The 17,141-nt window shown below is 43.0% G+C and overlaps 1 protein-coding gene across 3 annotated transcripts; it reads right to left on the reverse strand.

Annotated features, from left to right (window-relative positions):
* Window positions 1–117: 117 nt before the first annotated feature.
* Window positions 118–11,138, reverse strand: TTPAL (alpha tocopherol transfer protein like). 3 transcript variants are annotated; one of them, XM_054981459.1, is made up of 5 exons: window positions 11,121–11,138; window positions 9,247–9,701; window positions 7,266–7,459; window positions 5,901–6,011; window positions 118–3,976 (listed from the first exon to the last, which is right to left on the reverse strand). In XM_054981459.1, exons 2-5 carry the CDS (start codon window positions 9,683–9,685, stop codon window positions 3,701–3,703), a joined length of 1,020 nt encoding a protein of 339 aa, XP_054837434.1. In that variant the 5' UTR covers window positions 9,686–9,701; window positions 11,121–11,138; the 3' UTR covers window positions 118–3,700. The 3 variants fall into 3 exon arrangements, with proteins under 3 accessions (XP_054837434.1, XP_054837435.1, XP_054837433.1); XM_054981460.1 differs by lacking the exon at window positions 11,121–11,138 and adding an exon at window positions 10,844–11,111; XM_054981458.1 differs by lacking the exon at window positions 11,121–11,138 and adding an exon at window positions 10,635–11,111.
* Window positions 11,139–17,141: the final 6,003 nt, after the last annotated feature.

Here is a 17,141-nt window from a genome sequence, read left to right on the forward strand (position 1 = left end):
ATTGACAGTATTTTCTATATTTAAGTTTTCAATAATGACTTCAGCTGCAGTATCAACTTTGGAACAAGAATTTAAGTGATACCAACATTCTTTTAAATAATGAGAGATGGTTTTAAAGTAGGTTTGTTTTAATATCCAGTCATGCATAAAGTTAACACTTTCACCACTCATTTTATAAAATGCAATATAAAAATAAATTTTCAAAAGGTGTATACTATAACCAAACACCTGAATTCTACATACAGCAAAAGGCAAAACAAGTTAATTGGAAACCCATTGAGTAAAATGCTAAAAGTTGATTGACGGAATAGTACAAACAAAGCACCTCAACCCCCTTTGGAAAATCCTCGGGCTTTATAGAGGCCAGTTTAGCCACAGTATAAATTCAAGTATTTTTAACTACAGAGACAGTTATCTTACATCCTTTGTTACTGGTCTTAAAGGCAATTTGATAACTGTGGTATGACTACCCTTGTCTCTTAAGGCCTGGGTATGACTAATACAAGTCAATACTGCAAAAGTACTTTCTAACCCAAGAGCCTAGAGGGGACACCAGGTGTGCTTTCTTTTCCACTAAAAAATTCCAGTGCCTCAATGGGGGTATAATAACTAAGGCTTTAATGCTGTCATTGCTATACTAACACCTCAGTGATAATACAGTTGCCCTTAAATGCTGCAGTACGCTGACTGTTCCTCGGAGGTAACTCTGGGACAGATATTACTGAACTGACATGTATCGGAGGAGAAACAACCATGATGTCTGAAGAGCCATGGATGGAAGATGATTCAGAGTGGGTCCCATCAATAAGACAACACCTATAAGAGTAACCAGATACAGGTAAATACAGCCTCCACGTACCTGGGAGGGAGTAGTGCAGCACCTGAACAGTGCAAAGGAAAACCTAGTCTCTAGCAGAGCTAAAAAGTTTGTTCTCAGTCAACAAAATGTACAGAGCCCAGCCCATTACGTTAAAACAATGCAGAGGCTAGCAGAATTTAGAGACAACTCGGGATAAGAACATAACACATGCTCTTTGGGATTCTTCCACTTTAGTATGGAAAGTTTGCTGTGTGGGGGGGGGGGGGAAGGCTGTTAAACTCCATCCTTGAGGAAGACTTTTAAAGGAAACATGTCAAGCCTGCAATTTCTGCACAAGCATAAGCCTTTTTTTTTGGCTCTGTACCCTTAAGGCAGGGTCTGCCTTTCTGCTAGCCAAGGCCTGATTTAAATGTGATTCAGTAAGCAAGAACAGCTTACCTACACGTAACCAGCATCTCATGTAAACCAGACTGTTGCTTACGCAGAGCAGCTGGACATGCAAAGTGATCATGTCCCGGATCCACCACTGTGCTAATATTGCACATGAGCTGACCCCCTTAAAAGGAGACACTGGGCATGTGTACAGCCACGCGGGAAAGTTCTTGCTCGCCAGCTGCATGCTTAAAGCAGGTCTTGCACAGCTTGGGAGGAATAAGCAAGAAGTGCTTTTCTTACAGTAGCTTCCCCCACCTACTTCACTTTTCACATATTAGCTTAAGCTCAGCTTTAGGGAGGTAGTTATACACCAAACCTTTTACTACTACAAAGGCATACTAGAGGGCTCATACTTATTTTTAGTGTGTCAGATTAGTGAAGACTCTCAACACATTAAAAGTTCCCTTAACCTCCATCACGTTCTCAGTGCTTGGTGTCGGGGCCCACTTTGTGGGGCTCAAGTATGATTAGCGCTACTTCAGAAAACTGTACCTTCCTATTACTTCTAAGAAAAAGATGCTCAATCCTCCTACCCTCTCATGCTGGTTTAGCACGGCCGTTTTGGGGTATGTCTATAAAGCAACCACCATTTCTGATGGTGTCCATGCCTTTTCCCTACAGAAAAATAGCCACACTGGAAACCTTATTTGAGAAGGGGGGCTGGGAAGAGACAAAAGTCTATGACTCACCTGCAACCTCAAGAGACTGCCACTAAATATTCCAGAACAGCTTTGTGTCCTGGTTCGATGATTAACACAATATCATATATGAAAGTCAAGGGTTTACGGGGAGTGGGTGCAGGGAGCGAAGACTAGTTCAAGCAGCGCATCAGAGGCTAAGTGAATTGTCTCTCCCTTTTGGTAGTACAGTGGAAGGTTGTTACAGGATTTCGAAACAAAAAAGGAAGCTACAGTTTGGCACACACAGTAAAATGGTCCCATTTCTGAAGACCTTATATTTACAATAAGCACCAGTCTCTGGTCTGTTGTTGGCACTATGTAAATGCCCCCCCATCCTCCCCCCCCCAAATTTTGAAAGTGCTATAATTATGAGGTGTTGAAAATAATGATGACCTGCTTCCCTACAAATACAGAACAGCAGGCAGTGCATTCAGGGTTTTCAGTTCCTATTAAGGTTTCAACCTGTACTGTACTTTTCCTTGTTATGTGAATCGCTTAACTTCACACAGGTCTACCATTCAATTCTGTGAATCAGAAACTAGCTGCATGTGAGATAACTGAAAAGGAGGGTATGGGAGGGGTTAGAGAAGTTAAAACTTCAACCATACAGAAGACTCTAAAGTGCTGCTGTAGAACAAAAAGGTATGGCCCTGGAGACAAAAGCAGAAGAAACCTTCAACAAGGAAGTCAGGGCCAATACAGCACTGATGTCTAAGTGACAAACACCACGGACTGCATGGGAGAAAGTACATTTACAAACTTGATAGTTGTGCTTATATAGAATACCCTGTCTACATTTGGTTTACAGAGGCTATTTCAAAAAACCTCTCTCCCAAAAATAAAGGTCTCTAAAAACAAGCATACCATCCCCCACTTTACACCTACAGCTATTAACAATTTTCTGCCCCCCCCCAACTCCTGCCTTTACAGCTACGGCAGGGCATTGACTGGCAACTGAACAACTGTGCAAAGTATTTCTCTCTCTCTATTAGTCCTAGCTGTTGCACAAATTCAAATATGGGCATAAATAAATTCACAAGAAAATGCCCAAAGATTTTTGTTAAGTAGGGTTAGCAGATGCTTGCAGAGAGCTTTATTGTAACTGCATTTGCTAACCCTCTGCTCCAAGGTCCGGTTCAAGTTTTTGCCCCAGTGGTAAATGCTCCTTGCAAATGACAAAGCTCTATTACATTTACATGTGGAAACCACTGAATAATTCAGATAGTAATAATCAAGATGAGAGTATGAATATGACAGTCAAAATGGGTCTCCTGTAAGTTTATCAGCCATCGTCCTTATGTCAGCCAACATCAAATAGCAGAGGCACGAGTACACCTACCACTGCGGGCTGACATCTCCACAGAGTTTTGCTCCTACATAACCTAACTGCAGTAGCATATCCAGCACCTTGATCCTAAACTCACATATTTGGAAGCAAGCCCCATCCATGTTGATGCAGCTTCCTTTCAAGTCATTGCATTTAGGACCACAGTGCTAGAATCCCTCAATTTGCATTGGCGTAAGATACTGAATCCCAGAGGGATGCTTCTTTAACAAAGAGGGTCACTAAACCACAGATTTAAATGAGCCCTAAATGGTATCAGTCAACCAGATTTTTGCAGAACTCTACCTTACTCCATTTTGTCTCCAAATTTGCTTTGGTTCCAATGTAAAGTGCCTCAAAGCTTCAGTTTTAAGGACAAGGCAGAATTCATAATCCCTTTAAGATCAAGAAAGAGACCTTTAGCAAGTGGTCCCTGCCCATTTAATAGCAGTAATAGAGCTGTGTTTTCAGGCTTCTCAAGGAGTCATCGCACTGCTTCTCGTCAACCTCTGCACTCATTAATGGGGCATCGGGTGAAGGGTTACTGGAGGGACCCAGCTGAGAGACGTCATACAAAAAGTCACCCTCCGAAGCCAGCAACAGGTCGTTCCAGGCAGAGAGATTCAAGCTCCCTGCAGTGCCCCCGTATTCTTCAGGGAGGATCCAGGGTGGAAGGTTGCGATGAAGAGAGCTCATGTCTGACCCATGGAGAAAAAACTGAAGGAAGAAAACCAAACACTTTAATAGCACACCAATTCAAAAATTATACTTACTGGCGTTCCTGTAACTACACTGGGTGGGGGGGAGAGGAGGGGGCGCTTCAATTTTAAAGAGGTTAGACTAAAGTTCACAAAAACCTACCCATGAATCCAACGTGAAAGTAGTGACAGTAGTAACCAGGCAGATGTCCCTGATCCTGAGAAACATTCAGACACAAGAAATGCATTCCAAGGCTTGCAGGTCTCATGTACCTTCAAGGTAACTTTCAATCCTTGCAGTTTTAGCCATTCCCTTTAAATGCACTTAAAGAGCATTGCACCATTGGCGGGGGGGGGGGGGTGTCTCAAAAGGCGCCCCTCTGCAGGAAACAGGGTTTTTCACTCATGGAAGGACTGTTTTTACACCTTATGCTGGAAAGCAGCATGATGCAAACTGGTGCTAAATTCAAAGAGGTGTTATGGTCCCACTTGCCAAGAGGTCCCTCGTACAAGCATAAGAATTGCTACAGAATGTGGCTCTCCATGGAATCTTATGTGGCCTCTTGTGTACGTGTTTGCAGAGCAGCACAAGCAGTTGCTTTCTGCTCATTCAAGCTTCTTTGGATCCAAGCTCTCTTACCCTACTTCTGTACATATCACTTAACTGTATGGATGAGTTGATAAAATATTTCTACTGTATGAAGGAGGCATAGTCAAGACAGGAAGAAACTACAGTCTTGGAATTTTATAGAAAAAAATGTTTGGGACGGAAAATATCTATCTGAGTATCTGAGAAAGGGCAGAGGTGAGGAAAAGAGAACTTATAAAATCCTAAGATTTACCAACATTGGATGACAGAAATAGGAGAATATTAAGAGGAGCAGGGGCAACCAAGGCAAGATGGGTGGGGAAGAGAGGCTGAAAGGCAGGGGGCATACCACCTCCCCACCCCCAGTGTGTCACAATGCTTAGTCATCAGTTGGATCTTTACCCAACCTTTCAGCCAAGACTGTTTTGGTTTTCAAGGAGCTTTGGCAGACTGTGTTCTGAGGGTCGGGGGAAGAATGCCTCGAAAAGGGATTTGGAACTAGTAAGAATTACGTGCTGTAGTTGAGCAGGTGCATGGGCACAAGGAGAGCTGAAATCCTTAATATTCCTCCTGCTTCCTTACAATGTTTGCTAGCTTCATGGGGAGGGGGGGAGAAGAGGGTGTGCTTGGGAAGCACCTCAATATATCCCTGTGTACTCATAGCTGATAAGAGATCTGAAAACAAAGTCCACATTAAATCCGACTCGGCCCCAAGACAATAAATAACACAGAGATTTTAAAGGCAGAAGATATCCCTCTGCCTCTTTCCAAATAACACTGTAAAGATACACAGCTTCTGAAGCAATGCTACCTCCTATCGGTTAGGATCCCAAATAAACTGACTTGCAACTTCCAAAAGACCCTACTTCAAGCAGGAGTGCATGACCCTACATTCTTGCCTACAGTCAGACAGACAGTCACCACCTCTTACCAAGCTAAGCAATCTAAGAGCACTAACCCTATTTGGTTTCGGACAGGGGAGAGACAAGATTCCTTGTAGATCAGCATTCTATGCTGTACGAGAAAAAAGTGGTCAGAATTCCAGTTTCAGAAGCCTGTGGCAGTTAAAACTGATCCATGGGATCTGAACTATCCTGCAACCAGCTTTTAAAAAACATTAATAGGATCTATAGTCCAAGGAAAAGCAGTATCAGAGTCAGACCCAACAACAATTCAAAATTCTTATTACTACTGGCTGTAGCTATCTAGGATTATAAAAATCACTTCTTTACTGAGGTTGCTTAGAATGGAAAGAAGTCTTATTACTGCAAAGAGAAAGTGAAATCAGGCACACTTCTGCCAGTCTGGTTTAAACTCAAAGTAGGTCATTTATCCAAAAGGCACTGTCACTTACCCGATTCGCTATTTTCTCTTTCAGAAAAGGTTTGATGATAGCAAAAATGCCCTTGAATATGCGAGGTTCATTTATTATGTTGACAGCTTTTATTCTAATAGGGAAGCCATCCTAAAGGAAAAAAAATGCAAATAAAATTCATAAAGAATGGCCAGTTCCAGGATAACAATTTTTGGAAAACTGATATAAAACTATCTCACTGTATCATAAGAGGCCTAATTTCTACGGTTTCATGAACTCAGTCAGACAGAACTGAAAAAGTTCAAAGATCACAGCTCTCCTTTAAGGGAGAGAAGGCGAAGGGTTAAATTTAAAGCATACACATGTTGTGCAAGGGGATGAAGGAGGAAGTAAACTTGCTTCATAATAAACTAGGTTTGAACCAGGTTAAGACTCTTCTGTTTCTTTTAGTTAAACATGCCATACTGGAAGCTCATTACCAAAACTTCTAGATATTTCCTAGAAGTTGTATTTACTTGTAGGTATTTTTATATTTCACAGCTTAAGAACAAGGAAAATCCTACCATTTACCATTACCTTTGCCTGTGCAAAGTGTAAGAATAAATTAAAAGAACATGGAATAATCTCTCTCCCTAAACAAACAGATAAAAATAAAACCACACAAGTCCAAACATAATAAATATTATGAACAACATTCCAATTTCTGAACAAGGGATTCCTACCTTGATTGTTTCAGTTTTATATGTAGCAATACGGACTAGAAACTTGTCTTTAAAAAAGCAGTAAGAAAAAGAGTAGGGATCCCCCAACCATAGATATCTTTCACAACTGATGTTATATTGTATGCCCTTTGGTGCAATCACATCCATTCATATATCTAGAACTCATTTTTGTGCATGTAAGGTAAGTATTTTGGGTACATAATAGCTGTACATAATGCCCAGCTTGCCCTAGAAGACACGAAACATTAGAGACAGTGAATTGCACACTGACTCATCCTGCGAGTTTGGCCATTTCTCCCTTTTATTCTATGACCTTTATTCCAACGTGATGAGTAGAGGTTTGGGTCTAATTCCTGGACAGAATTTGAAAATAAAAATCTCACTAATGGCTTGTTTCATTCCCTCCTTGCTCCCATCCAGTCAATTCAAAATGGAGAAGATCAAGAGCGCTCCTATCCATTACATTCTTGTCTTGGATACCCTTAATATAAGTCTTAGGCAGCCACTTCAAACTGGTTCCAAATAATCTACCCTTCGCCTATTCATGCAACTCTCTGTCTCTTCTACTGCACACTTCTTTAGGCAAGAATCAGTTTTACAACAATTTATCTGTAGCATTTTAATTGACAAAAGTAGTTTACACTGCACTCCCCCCACCCTCTTCTACCATTTCAGGCCTTACCTGAAGAATTCCAATCACCTTTTTGGCTATAAAGGGACCAAAATGGGAGGCCTTAGATAAGCTGACTCCTTTGTAGTCTGCAAGGATCACAATTCCATTCACCTGAGTCTCTTCAGACTGAATGAGCTTTTCCAGGGTTAAGTAAATGGCACGAATGTTCTCAGTAATTGGGTAGTTACTTGGTGTCCATCTGTCTATGGTTATAAGACAGGGGAGGTCAGCTGCAGAGCTAAGAAGAAAACCAACAGCACACTCTACTTGCCTTAAAAGTTTTAAGTTTTTCTTTATAATTCTCAGCCCCTTGGTCAATAGTTCTTGCTTAAGAAAAATGTGTTAATCCAGGGAAGGTATGCCATCATTTATACTGGAGGTTTTCACTTTAGGTGAAAACCAAGGTGTATAGCTATATACATATATGCTGGTTTATTGTTATTCTTATTCAATCTTTCTAAAAAAGATGTACAACTGAATTCATTTTGACAAAGACAAATCTAATGATTTGATTCTCCCCTCCCAGTGCAGACCTATACTTCAGCACTTTTCCACACTGTTTCTGGGGGTTCACCAAGCTCTCATGTTAGGATACTATGGGCAAAGCTAAGGCAGATAGGGCAAGACTGGAAAGATCATTTCCGCAAGCACTGCTCACACAGCAGAGGATCATTAACAATAGTTTTGACTACTAAACTCATGTAGTAGAAAAGAGCAAGAGTCCAGCAGCACCTATAGGACTAACAAAATTAGTAGTATGGTATGAGCTTTTGTGAGTCACAGCTCATTTCTTCAGATACCATTTAGGTATATTTTTGCAAGTGGGCCACAGGTGCAGAAAGAAACAGGTGCTTGGGCTGTGGGACAATATGACAATAGTATTCGGGGGGGGGTGTAAAATGAAAGTATTACTTAATTTCTGGGTTGGTACCACATGGCATTGGTGTAGGGATAGGACTGTGTATGGGGGTGGATCAGAGACGCCTGCCTCTAACCTTTAAATTGGAAAGAAGCCTACTTCTACTGGAATACTTTCCAGGTTAAGTTTACTCATCAATATGCGCTTGCATAACCTTCTTTGTCTAATCTTTTCAGAGCCAAACCAAATATCACAGTATTGACTAATCAGGGGCAACCTCAGTAGAAACCTCTTCTACATGTGAACACTATAAAGTTCCAGGATATGGATATCATATGGATGATAAATTAAGCAGGTTTGGGTCTGCTCTAATCAGTTCCCTGAAGCAAAGCAAACCCTATATATGCTGCTTTTAGTTCCATGACGGGATATAAATAGGTACTGGTTTTTTAAAATTCTGCTTTCTGTATAAAGGCCAAAATGTCATTTCCTGCTCCTTTATGGTCCATTTCACATCCATGTTGGAAGGTTTACAACCACATCAATTTTACTCAGATAAAATGTTGTGATGCGACAGTCAGTAATGACTCAGTGCTTGCACAGGGGACTACCTCTACCTTAACATATATGCGTAAGTGCTGGGACTTTTTAATTTTTTTGCAAGTCTTAAAGCTTGATATGGCAACATACAGCAAGTACTATTAAGTGTTCAATATGAAGTGTATTGCATATTGACTGCAAACAGTATTTTTAAAATTAAGGAAATGAGGGGCAGTGGGGAGAAAAAAATTGTTTTCAGAAAACTTGGCAGTAAAAAAGCAGATTTAGGAACAGGATAATAAAAATAGGCGCTCCATCTACTCAAGGAGAACATGACACTGATTCAAAAATAGTTCTAGAGGTGGATCCCCTAAAAATAATCTATATTGTTGCCAGATCATACTGTGACCCTAAATCACCGGGATTAGAACAGCAGAATTGTTAGTACCCTACAACATACCATACATGAAACAACATGCATCAGCTTCAAGAGAGTAAGTGACAAGGCAGGAAGACTGTGGTACAAGCAGACACATTTGCAAGACACAAGAACTACTATCCTAAAGACGTAACCCGTATCACAAAAAATACCTGGGCGAATGCAGACTACATGACGGCCTTCAGAGTCTAAGTGAGGAAGCACAGTGACAAACCCAGATTCTAACACAGGCTTTATAGCAGATGGTTTCAGGTTAGTAAAGACTTCAGGCCAGCTCCGCCTGCAGCAGTGGTAGTTCACAAGAAGCTGAAGCGCCCGATCATAATCAAATTTCCTGGCTCTGAGGAACCTGAGCAAGAAAGCATCATCTAAACATGTCCCAAGGTTAGGATAGTCTTTGCACACCATGTCTCTGAGTGCTTGCACATCTCGAAGTCGCCACTCTGGTTTTTCCTGCAATTCTTCTCGTGCCTTGGCGATAAGTTCTGTGGAGAGCGTACACACATACTTTGGCTGCTCAGGCAGGATTTCAACTGCAGGCAGAGATCCCTCAGAGGGACTTGTAACGGAGCTGTCACCATTTCCGGACATTGATTAGTGGAGAAGACTGAAAAACAACACACACAAAAACTGCTGCAACAACAATGCTTAGTATCTAGAATGGCACCATGACCAAGAACACCCACAGAGCCTTAAAGAGAAGTTTTGCAAGTTCAAAAGGCATACCAAACATGACAGTCAGTTCAATTTAGCCATAATAACCACTTCGAAGGAGGATTCCTTAATCAGCGATGAGTCAAAACAATGTCATGCTCTGTGCACAAAAGGCACTAATTTATTCCAAGATAATTACTTCACTGCTTATGATGCTGTTGTTAAGCTCAAGTCATTTACCGTGCACATGTAAGATTCCTTTCTTACACACAGGTAGACTCTCCCCTTCCTCCTCTCTTACTTACACACACTTATACCTGTGTTTTGTATATAAGGAGGGACTGCAGCTCATCACCAGAGCATCTGCTTTACATGCAAAAGTTCCTAAATTTAATGCTCAGCATCTTCACTTAAAAGACCTCCACCCGAGAGCATGCACAGCACCTGCCAGCCGCTTTAGATAGTATCCGCCTCAAGAGAACAATTGCTTCTCTCTAGTTAAAAGGATTGGGTGACACGAGAGTCCTTTGCCCGTGACTATGAAGAGCTGCTGCCTGTCAATACTGACTTAATATATGGCAGTATATGCAGCCTTATGCAATGGGTTTTAAATGCTAAGTATTTGGGGAAGGTAAAAATACATTAAGCAATTATCAGTCATGGTTGTTGTGGGTTTTCCGGGCTGTATTGCCGTGGTCTTGGCATTGTAGTTCCTGACGTTTCGCCAGCAGCTGTGGCTGGCATCTTGGTGCCAGCCACAGATGCCAGCCACAGCTGCTGGCGAAACGTCAGGAACTACAATGCCAAGACCACGGCAATACAGCCCGGAAAACCCACAACAACCATCGTTCTCCGGCCGTGAAAGCCTTCGACATTTATCAATCACCTTGTCAGGTCTCAGTGAGAAACGTGGACTAATAAATAAAAATAATAATTTATATAGGGTAGGAATTCCAAAAACGGTTGCAGGCACTCCAGTAAGAAGCAAAGTCCCTCAAAGTACGGAAGAGAGGAAGAATATGCCATGAACATTTAAGCCCATCTATAAAAGAAAATAACCAAAGCCCCTTTGAAATTAACTTTAAAAATATGCACAGATGACAGAAGACAGTAGGTGCGATTGGTGCGGGTAATAAGCCAACAGCTGCCCACTGGAGTCAGACAAAGCTCTGGCTTCTCCCAGGAATGGGCTTAATGCGCCGGAGAAATCCTGACACGCTCTTTAATATCGCCGTCATCGCCGGCGCCAAGAGAGTTTCTACACCGAAGCCACGCTTGGGAAGGAGGCGGGGACCCCCAGTCGGTCTCCCCCGGCCTCCGCATTCTTCCTCAGTGCCGCTACGAGAAAGAGCCGCTCCCCCTCCATACTCACCACCACCGCCAAAGCAGGAAGGAAATTGTCTGTGACCCGGAAACACTCGAGGGAAATAAGCCACCCTCTCTATTTGGAGCATAGAGATCCGACGCCTAGAGAGTTAGAAAGAAATAACTTTCATAAATACGGCCTATAGGTGATGCATCCGGACTGGTACGAATGAGCATGCGCAGAACTCCCGGGAAGGCGGTCAGTGAAAAGTTGCGCCTAAGGGCTGCAGTCTGTAGGAGACTGAATATAGAATTCCGGTTCCCAATTTCAGTGCGTGGAATCCTTCATGCGTGGGGTGAGAATGTTCAGAAGCAATTAATGGGACACTTTCATTGTTCCAAAGTATTTCATAACCATTATGACAGGAGTCTTTATAATAGTCCAAGTAAGGTAAATGGGAAAGGGTGTAGCAGAAGGGGTTGCCAACTCCAGTTTAGGAAATTCAGTTTAGGAGATTTGGGGATGGAGCCTGGGGTGGGCAAGGTTTAGAGAAGGAAGAGACCATTCTCAGCAGGGCATAATGCCAGAGTCCACCCTCCAAAGCAGCCATTCTGCCCACCCCCCGCAGGCACTTGGGAACTCTAGCCCAACTAAACATGACAGCAACTCCATGGCTTCCGTGAAAACACCATTGCCATTTTAAAATGTCGTGAATGCACGATCCAGATTGAGCTTGCAGTGTGGGGAGGACAAGAGCCCCTCAGCCCATCACACGCGCTACATTTTAAATTCACTTTAAAATGGCGATGATATCCTCCTGGCTGCCATGAAGAAGTTGTCACATTTAGTTTGGCCCTAAAACAGCTCCATGTGTAGGGCAGTATTCTGCAATCTTAGTCTTATAACATTGTTTATTATATTTACAATATGTAATCCATCTTGAGTCTCAGTGAGAAAGGCAGAGTATAAATACAGTAAATAAAAATAAATAAATTACCCATATTTTGTAGAAAGGAGACTGAGACTGAGTGGACACTCAGAGCAGCAAAACAGGAGTCCACTGACATCTTAAAAACTAACAAGGCACCACTGGAATTATTTTTCTGCGACAGACCAATATAATTACCTTCTGAAATTATCCAGAATAGGATTCATATTAAATACAATCAGACCAAGTAGGGGCAGGTATTCATTGCAACTCTTTGAAGTATTCATGCCCTCTAAAGAAATAAACAAACAAAGCGTCTCTCTACACAATACTTTTGACATGTGTTCTTTGTGTATTGGGAGATGCAATGTTAGCCAGGAAGTGTAGTTTTAAATGAAAGTGCTGGCAGAGATCTCTCTGGAGGGAACAGATTCTCTCACAGCCCTCCACTGCCTCTAGAGTGCCAGATTGTCCCCCCTTCTGGAGCCTTTGCCCTACTGAGGCTCAGTTAATTCGAAGTTTTAAGCAGCGAGGGCAGCAGGACAAAGTCTCCAGAAGGGGAGACAGTCTTGCACTCCAGAGGCAGCAGAGGGCTGTGAGAAAATCTGTCCCCTCCAGAGCAATCTCCACTGACTTAGTCCTCTAAAACTACACTTCCTGGCTAACACTTAGGGCCAAGCTACAAGTGACGAATGACACTTGAACAGCAAGTGTATTTCTCCCTGTTCACTTGCCCTCCACTCAATCCACTTGCCGTTCAAGTGTCATTCGTCATGTGTAGCTTGGCCCTCAGTCTGCTGGCACTTGATGAACACATCCCCAGGCATCTTGTGTAGCTGGGGCAAGGAGGACAAAACTTACAGCTTTTTAAACCCTTCGTTCCAGGCTCCATCTATTGCATTTCTGCATGATGTTTATGTCAGATGAGAAGCTATGTTGATCTGTAGTAGAAGAGCAAGATTCAGGTCCAGTAGTGCCTTAAAGACCAACTAGATTTCCAGGGTATGAGCTTTCAAGAATCAGAGCTCCTTAGGGCTGCCATTCCCCTGTCTGGGGCGAGAGATCCCCTGCTCCCATCTCCCCTCCTGACCCCAATTACCTGGCCAGTGGGAGGGCACACCCTCCGGGGCACCCCCTGGCAGAGTGGCACACCCCCACGCCCCACCGCGGCACACTCTTGCGTCCCACAACAGGCCCATTTGGGGCCGAATGGGGCTCGCAGAGGGGGTGATTCAGCCCTTTGGCGAGTGCAGGAGTGCACGCCGGGCTGCCCTTTGACCTGCATTATTATGTCACTTCCCAGACCTGACATTGTCACACATGCTGGGAGCGCATGCACACAGCATGTGTGCAAGGAGAGAAAACAACAACTGCGGAGTGTGAGTGCAAGGTTCCCAGTCCCCTAAAAGGGGACTCAAGGGACCTGGCAACCCTAGAGCTCCCTTAGTCAGATACTTTAACTCTCGAAAGCTCGTACCCTGAAAATCTTTAAGGCACTACTGGACCTGAATCTTGCATGACATTTAGGCATTGAAACCTACAAGGATTCTAATCCCTCTTTCAGTTTTGCATAAGATCACACCCTTAATCCTGTTTTACTTTTACTTTTTAAAACCTGTATTTTAAACAAAACAAACTGAACTCTAAACAAATACCTGTAAACCTTTGTGCTGTCTTCCTTCCAACTGTCCAACTACCTTTCTTCCTTTTGAAAAACAAACCCCAAGTTCTGTCCTAACAGCCAATGAGGGAGCAGGCTTCATCCAGTGAACAACACATGTTGAGTGTTCTATGGACTGCAACGGGGAGCCAGCAGCAATGGTTTGGTCTGTTTGACTTATTCACCTGCTAAGGGCTTATTTCTACGGTTGCCAGGTGCCTGGTTGCCAGCAGGGGAACTCCCATCAGCACATCCCACCCACCTGAAAGTACTTAATGGAGTAGAGAGAGGGAAAGGGAGGGAGGAAACATGATGCCACTTTCATTTCAGAATCCAGAAGTGATGTTTCCTGACACTAAGAATTTTCCTTATCTCAATGGTTTTACCACAGAGTTTTGGGAAAACTCTAGAGCATTATGCAATGTGATGCCATCATGGCTGGTTATGCAGCTGGATGTAGCATCACAGCATTGTGCATGTTATTGCACCAGGTCTGCATCCCCCTAGTCTTCGGCTGGTTGACAGCACTGGGCTGGCAAACCTACTTGTTTCCCAGCAGGCAACATTGTCCAAAATGTTGCTGCAGGTAGTTTGCCTTAGCATTTTGCATTCTTGCTGTGCTGTTTTTGCCCAGGCTTGCTTGTGTATGACATGCCAAAGGTTCCAGAAGTAAGGCAAAAGTATTTTTTATTACTGAGCCTGTGGGGTATGAGGCTGTTCTGACAAGAACATTCATCCTGTGGACATGCAGAGAGATGGCCCTTTCCTATCATGCATGTCCACAAGGAGGAAGATGGGGTGCGTTTCCCTAAACCCAAAAATTACTGGTATAAGGACTACTTCTAGACCACCAGCCTCCCCAAATAATTCTGCAGTCTCCCTTGCTTCCTACCTGGAGTCAAACACTGACATTTGGAGTATGCATGTAAATTGAGCAAATTCTATTTCTGGTCTAATTGCAATGGTCAAATAATTCTTTTGTTTTTTTGAGATAATAGCTTTTTAAAAATCCTGCTAGACAAGCGGCTTAGAAAAAGACTGGTGTTTTCGTAGTTCCTAAAGTATGCCATTCTAAGAAGAGCAGTTCAAACTTTTGATCAGCAGAGGGAGCCAAATACTCTCTGGCAAACTGAAGCCAGCTTTGCTCTAAGTTGCCTGCCCAACACACACTAACAGGCAGCATTCTGCACTAGCGGTAACTTTTAAACTGTTGTCAAGAGCAACTCCATGTAAAAAAAGATGTACCTCTATGAATAGGGGTTCAGTCCACATTAGTAAACGTAAACATAGAATGTGGAGTACAGAAAAGTGATTTGGGTAGGGTTATCAACCTCATGGTTGGACCTGGAGTTCTCCCAGAAGGACAACTTATCTCCAGAGTACAGAGTCAAGTTCCACTAGAGACAGTGGTGGACTCTATGCTATACAATAGAGTCTAGGAGAAACGGAAGACCTAGAGTGACATCACATCCATGCTGAGTTCCCTCCCATCCTAAATTCTACCCATCCCAGCCAGTGCCACCAAATCTCCAGCAATTTCTTAAGCCAGAATTGCCATCCTAGATCTTGGATGCAGGAAGGCAGCCTCTGGGCTTTGGATCTAATTGAATACGCAAAAGGACAATTCCACTCATACAAGGCATGAGGTAATTTCCACTGATTGCCTCTTCCTCTGTGCAGCTCTCTTCATGCTGTCATATTTTCAAATCTCTGTTTCTCTGTGACAAGGGAGCAGAATTAATGATAAGAGAGACACATCTTTTGAAAGATTTCCTCCAGCTTCCCAAAGCAGCCTAGTAAATGATGACCTCTTGTTAATCATCTATTGACTTGCTAGCCTTCTAAGTTAGAACACTGTTTCATTGGGTGCAGTACACGGTGTCCTTATGCTCTTGTGATGCTGCCCTGGAAACCAGACAGGATTCCACACTTTTCCAAAACATGACAGCGGCACTTTCCAGTTTCGGACTCATTTACTGACCACAGAAAGTAATCAGATGCGCCAGGGTAGAGTCAGGAGCCGACTTTGCAGCAGCCATGCCACCACCTTTTAAATAAACAGAAGTTTTAATGGGGTTTGGCTGGGTTATCTTTAACCATCTTCAGACTCCGACAGATGCTTTGGACTTCTTCAGAGTGTGAAAGAAAACAGCCCGTATTATAGGCAAGCTCAGCTTTTTAAAATTTCCCAGAATATCTTTGTAAATACATCCAGACACTCTCCTGTTGTTCATGAAGCGATTGCATATTATCCTATTGGTAAAGATGTCTTTCGAAAACTTCTGAGAGTAATTTAATACAGATAAATTCAGGAAGCAGGACACAAACCTAAAGGGGATAAAGAAGGAAAGGGCCCAGCGGCTCAGGGGTTGAGTATCTGTTTGGCGCATGGGAGATTCCAGGTTCAATCCATGATATTTCCTGTTGAAAGGATCAGATGAGGTGACAGACCTCTTGTGGGTTTTGTCCTCCATTTATATGCCCTGACCTGGATAGCCCAGGTGAGCCTGATCTTATCAGATCTCAGACGTTAAGCAGGGTTGGCCTTGGTTAGTAATTGAATGGGAGACCTCCAATGAAGACAAGGGTTGCAGAGGCAGGCAATGGCAAACCACCTCTGGTAGTCCCTTGCCATGAAAATCCCACCAGGGTGTCAGACAGGCCAGTTCTGTAAAGCTACCACTCTGTGAATCACTGTGAAAATAACAAATTTCTTCAATACGGCTTTATTTAAGTATTTGTTTTTTTAAAAATCCCTTACCACCTTCCCAGTGACCATAAGTTACAATATCGAGGATCCATTAGTACAAGCGAATAATGCCATCAAATACCATAACACCCTCTCTAGATATCTTTCCATAGACTGGGCCCCAGCTTTTGCAGAAAACAAAAAAAAATGTGACCTTTTGAAGAAAAAGGCAAACAGTAATGCAAGTATCTCATTGTAAAAAAACCCAGAGATTGGCAGAAAACAACAAAGCATTTACAATGTTTGTTTTTGCAGGCATTCTGGCTGCAGAACCCATCAGCACTGTCTGTGATTCTGGGTTGCTTCACTAGATGTTTTTGTATGCTCTGCATTTTGGTCTGTGATGCTACAGGAGTAGGCCATAAAATACCTGAGATATAAAGCATGCCTTTCTTGCCAAACAGCTTGTGGATGGGGTTTGTTTAAGACTGCGGGCCAAAGACATCACTCTCTATGGGAGGGGCCACCCTTACATCTGTGATTCCAGCTTCAGTTCATTGCACACACTCAACAATCACTTGATCAACACATGCAGCTGAGTAAGGGGAAGGGCCTAGCTCAGTGCTAGAGCAACTGCTTGGCATGCAGAAGGTGCCAGGTTCAGTCCTTGGTATTGCCAGTTAAAGGACGAGGTGAGCGGAAAGGCTTCCTCCTGCGACCCTGCAGAGCTGCTTCCAGGCTGAGTAGACAATACTGACCTTGATGGGGCAATGGTCTGAATAAGTGTGTGTTTATAACTCTTGAGGCAGT

The sequence above is a fragment of the Eublepharis macularius genome, chromosome 5 (assembly GCF_028583425.1).
Source record: "Eublepharis macularius isolate TG4126 chromosome 5, MPM_Emac_v1.0, whole genome shotgun sequence".
Classification (NCBI taxonomy): Eukaryota; Metazoa; Chordata; class Lepidosauria; order Squamata; family Eublepharidae; genus Eublepharis; species Eublepharis macularius.

Excerpts from the sequence above, each read along its gene's own strand:
- TTPAL (XM_054981459.1), bottom strand. The coding sequence starts at position 9,685 with ATGTCCGGAAATGGTGACAGCTCCGTTACAAGTCCCTCTGAGGGATCT. Across the intron at positions 7,460-9,246 it reads TGTAGTCTGCATTCGCCCAG|ACAGATGGACACCAAGTAAC; the intron begins GTATTTTTTGTG and ends TTATAACCATAG. Across the intron at positions 6,012-7,265 it reads AGGTGATTGGAATTCTTCAG|GATGGCTTCCCTATTAGAAT; the intron begins GTAAGGCCTGAA and ends TTTTTCCTTTAG.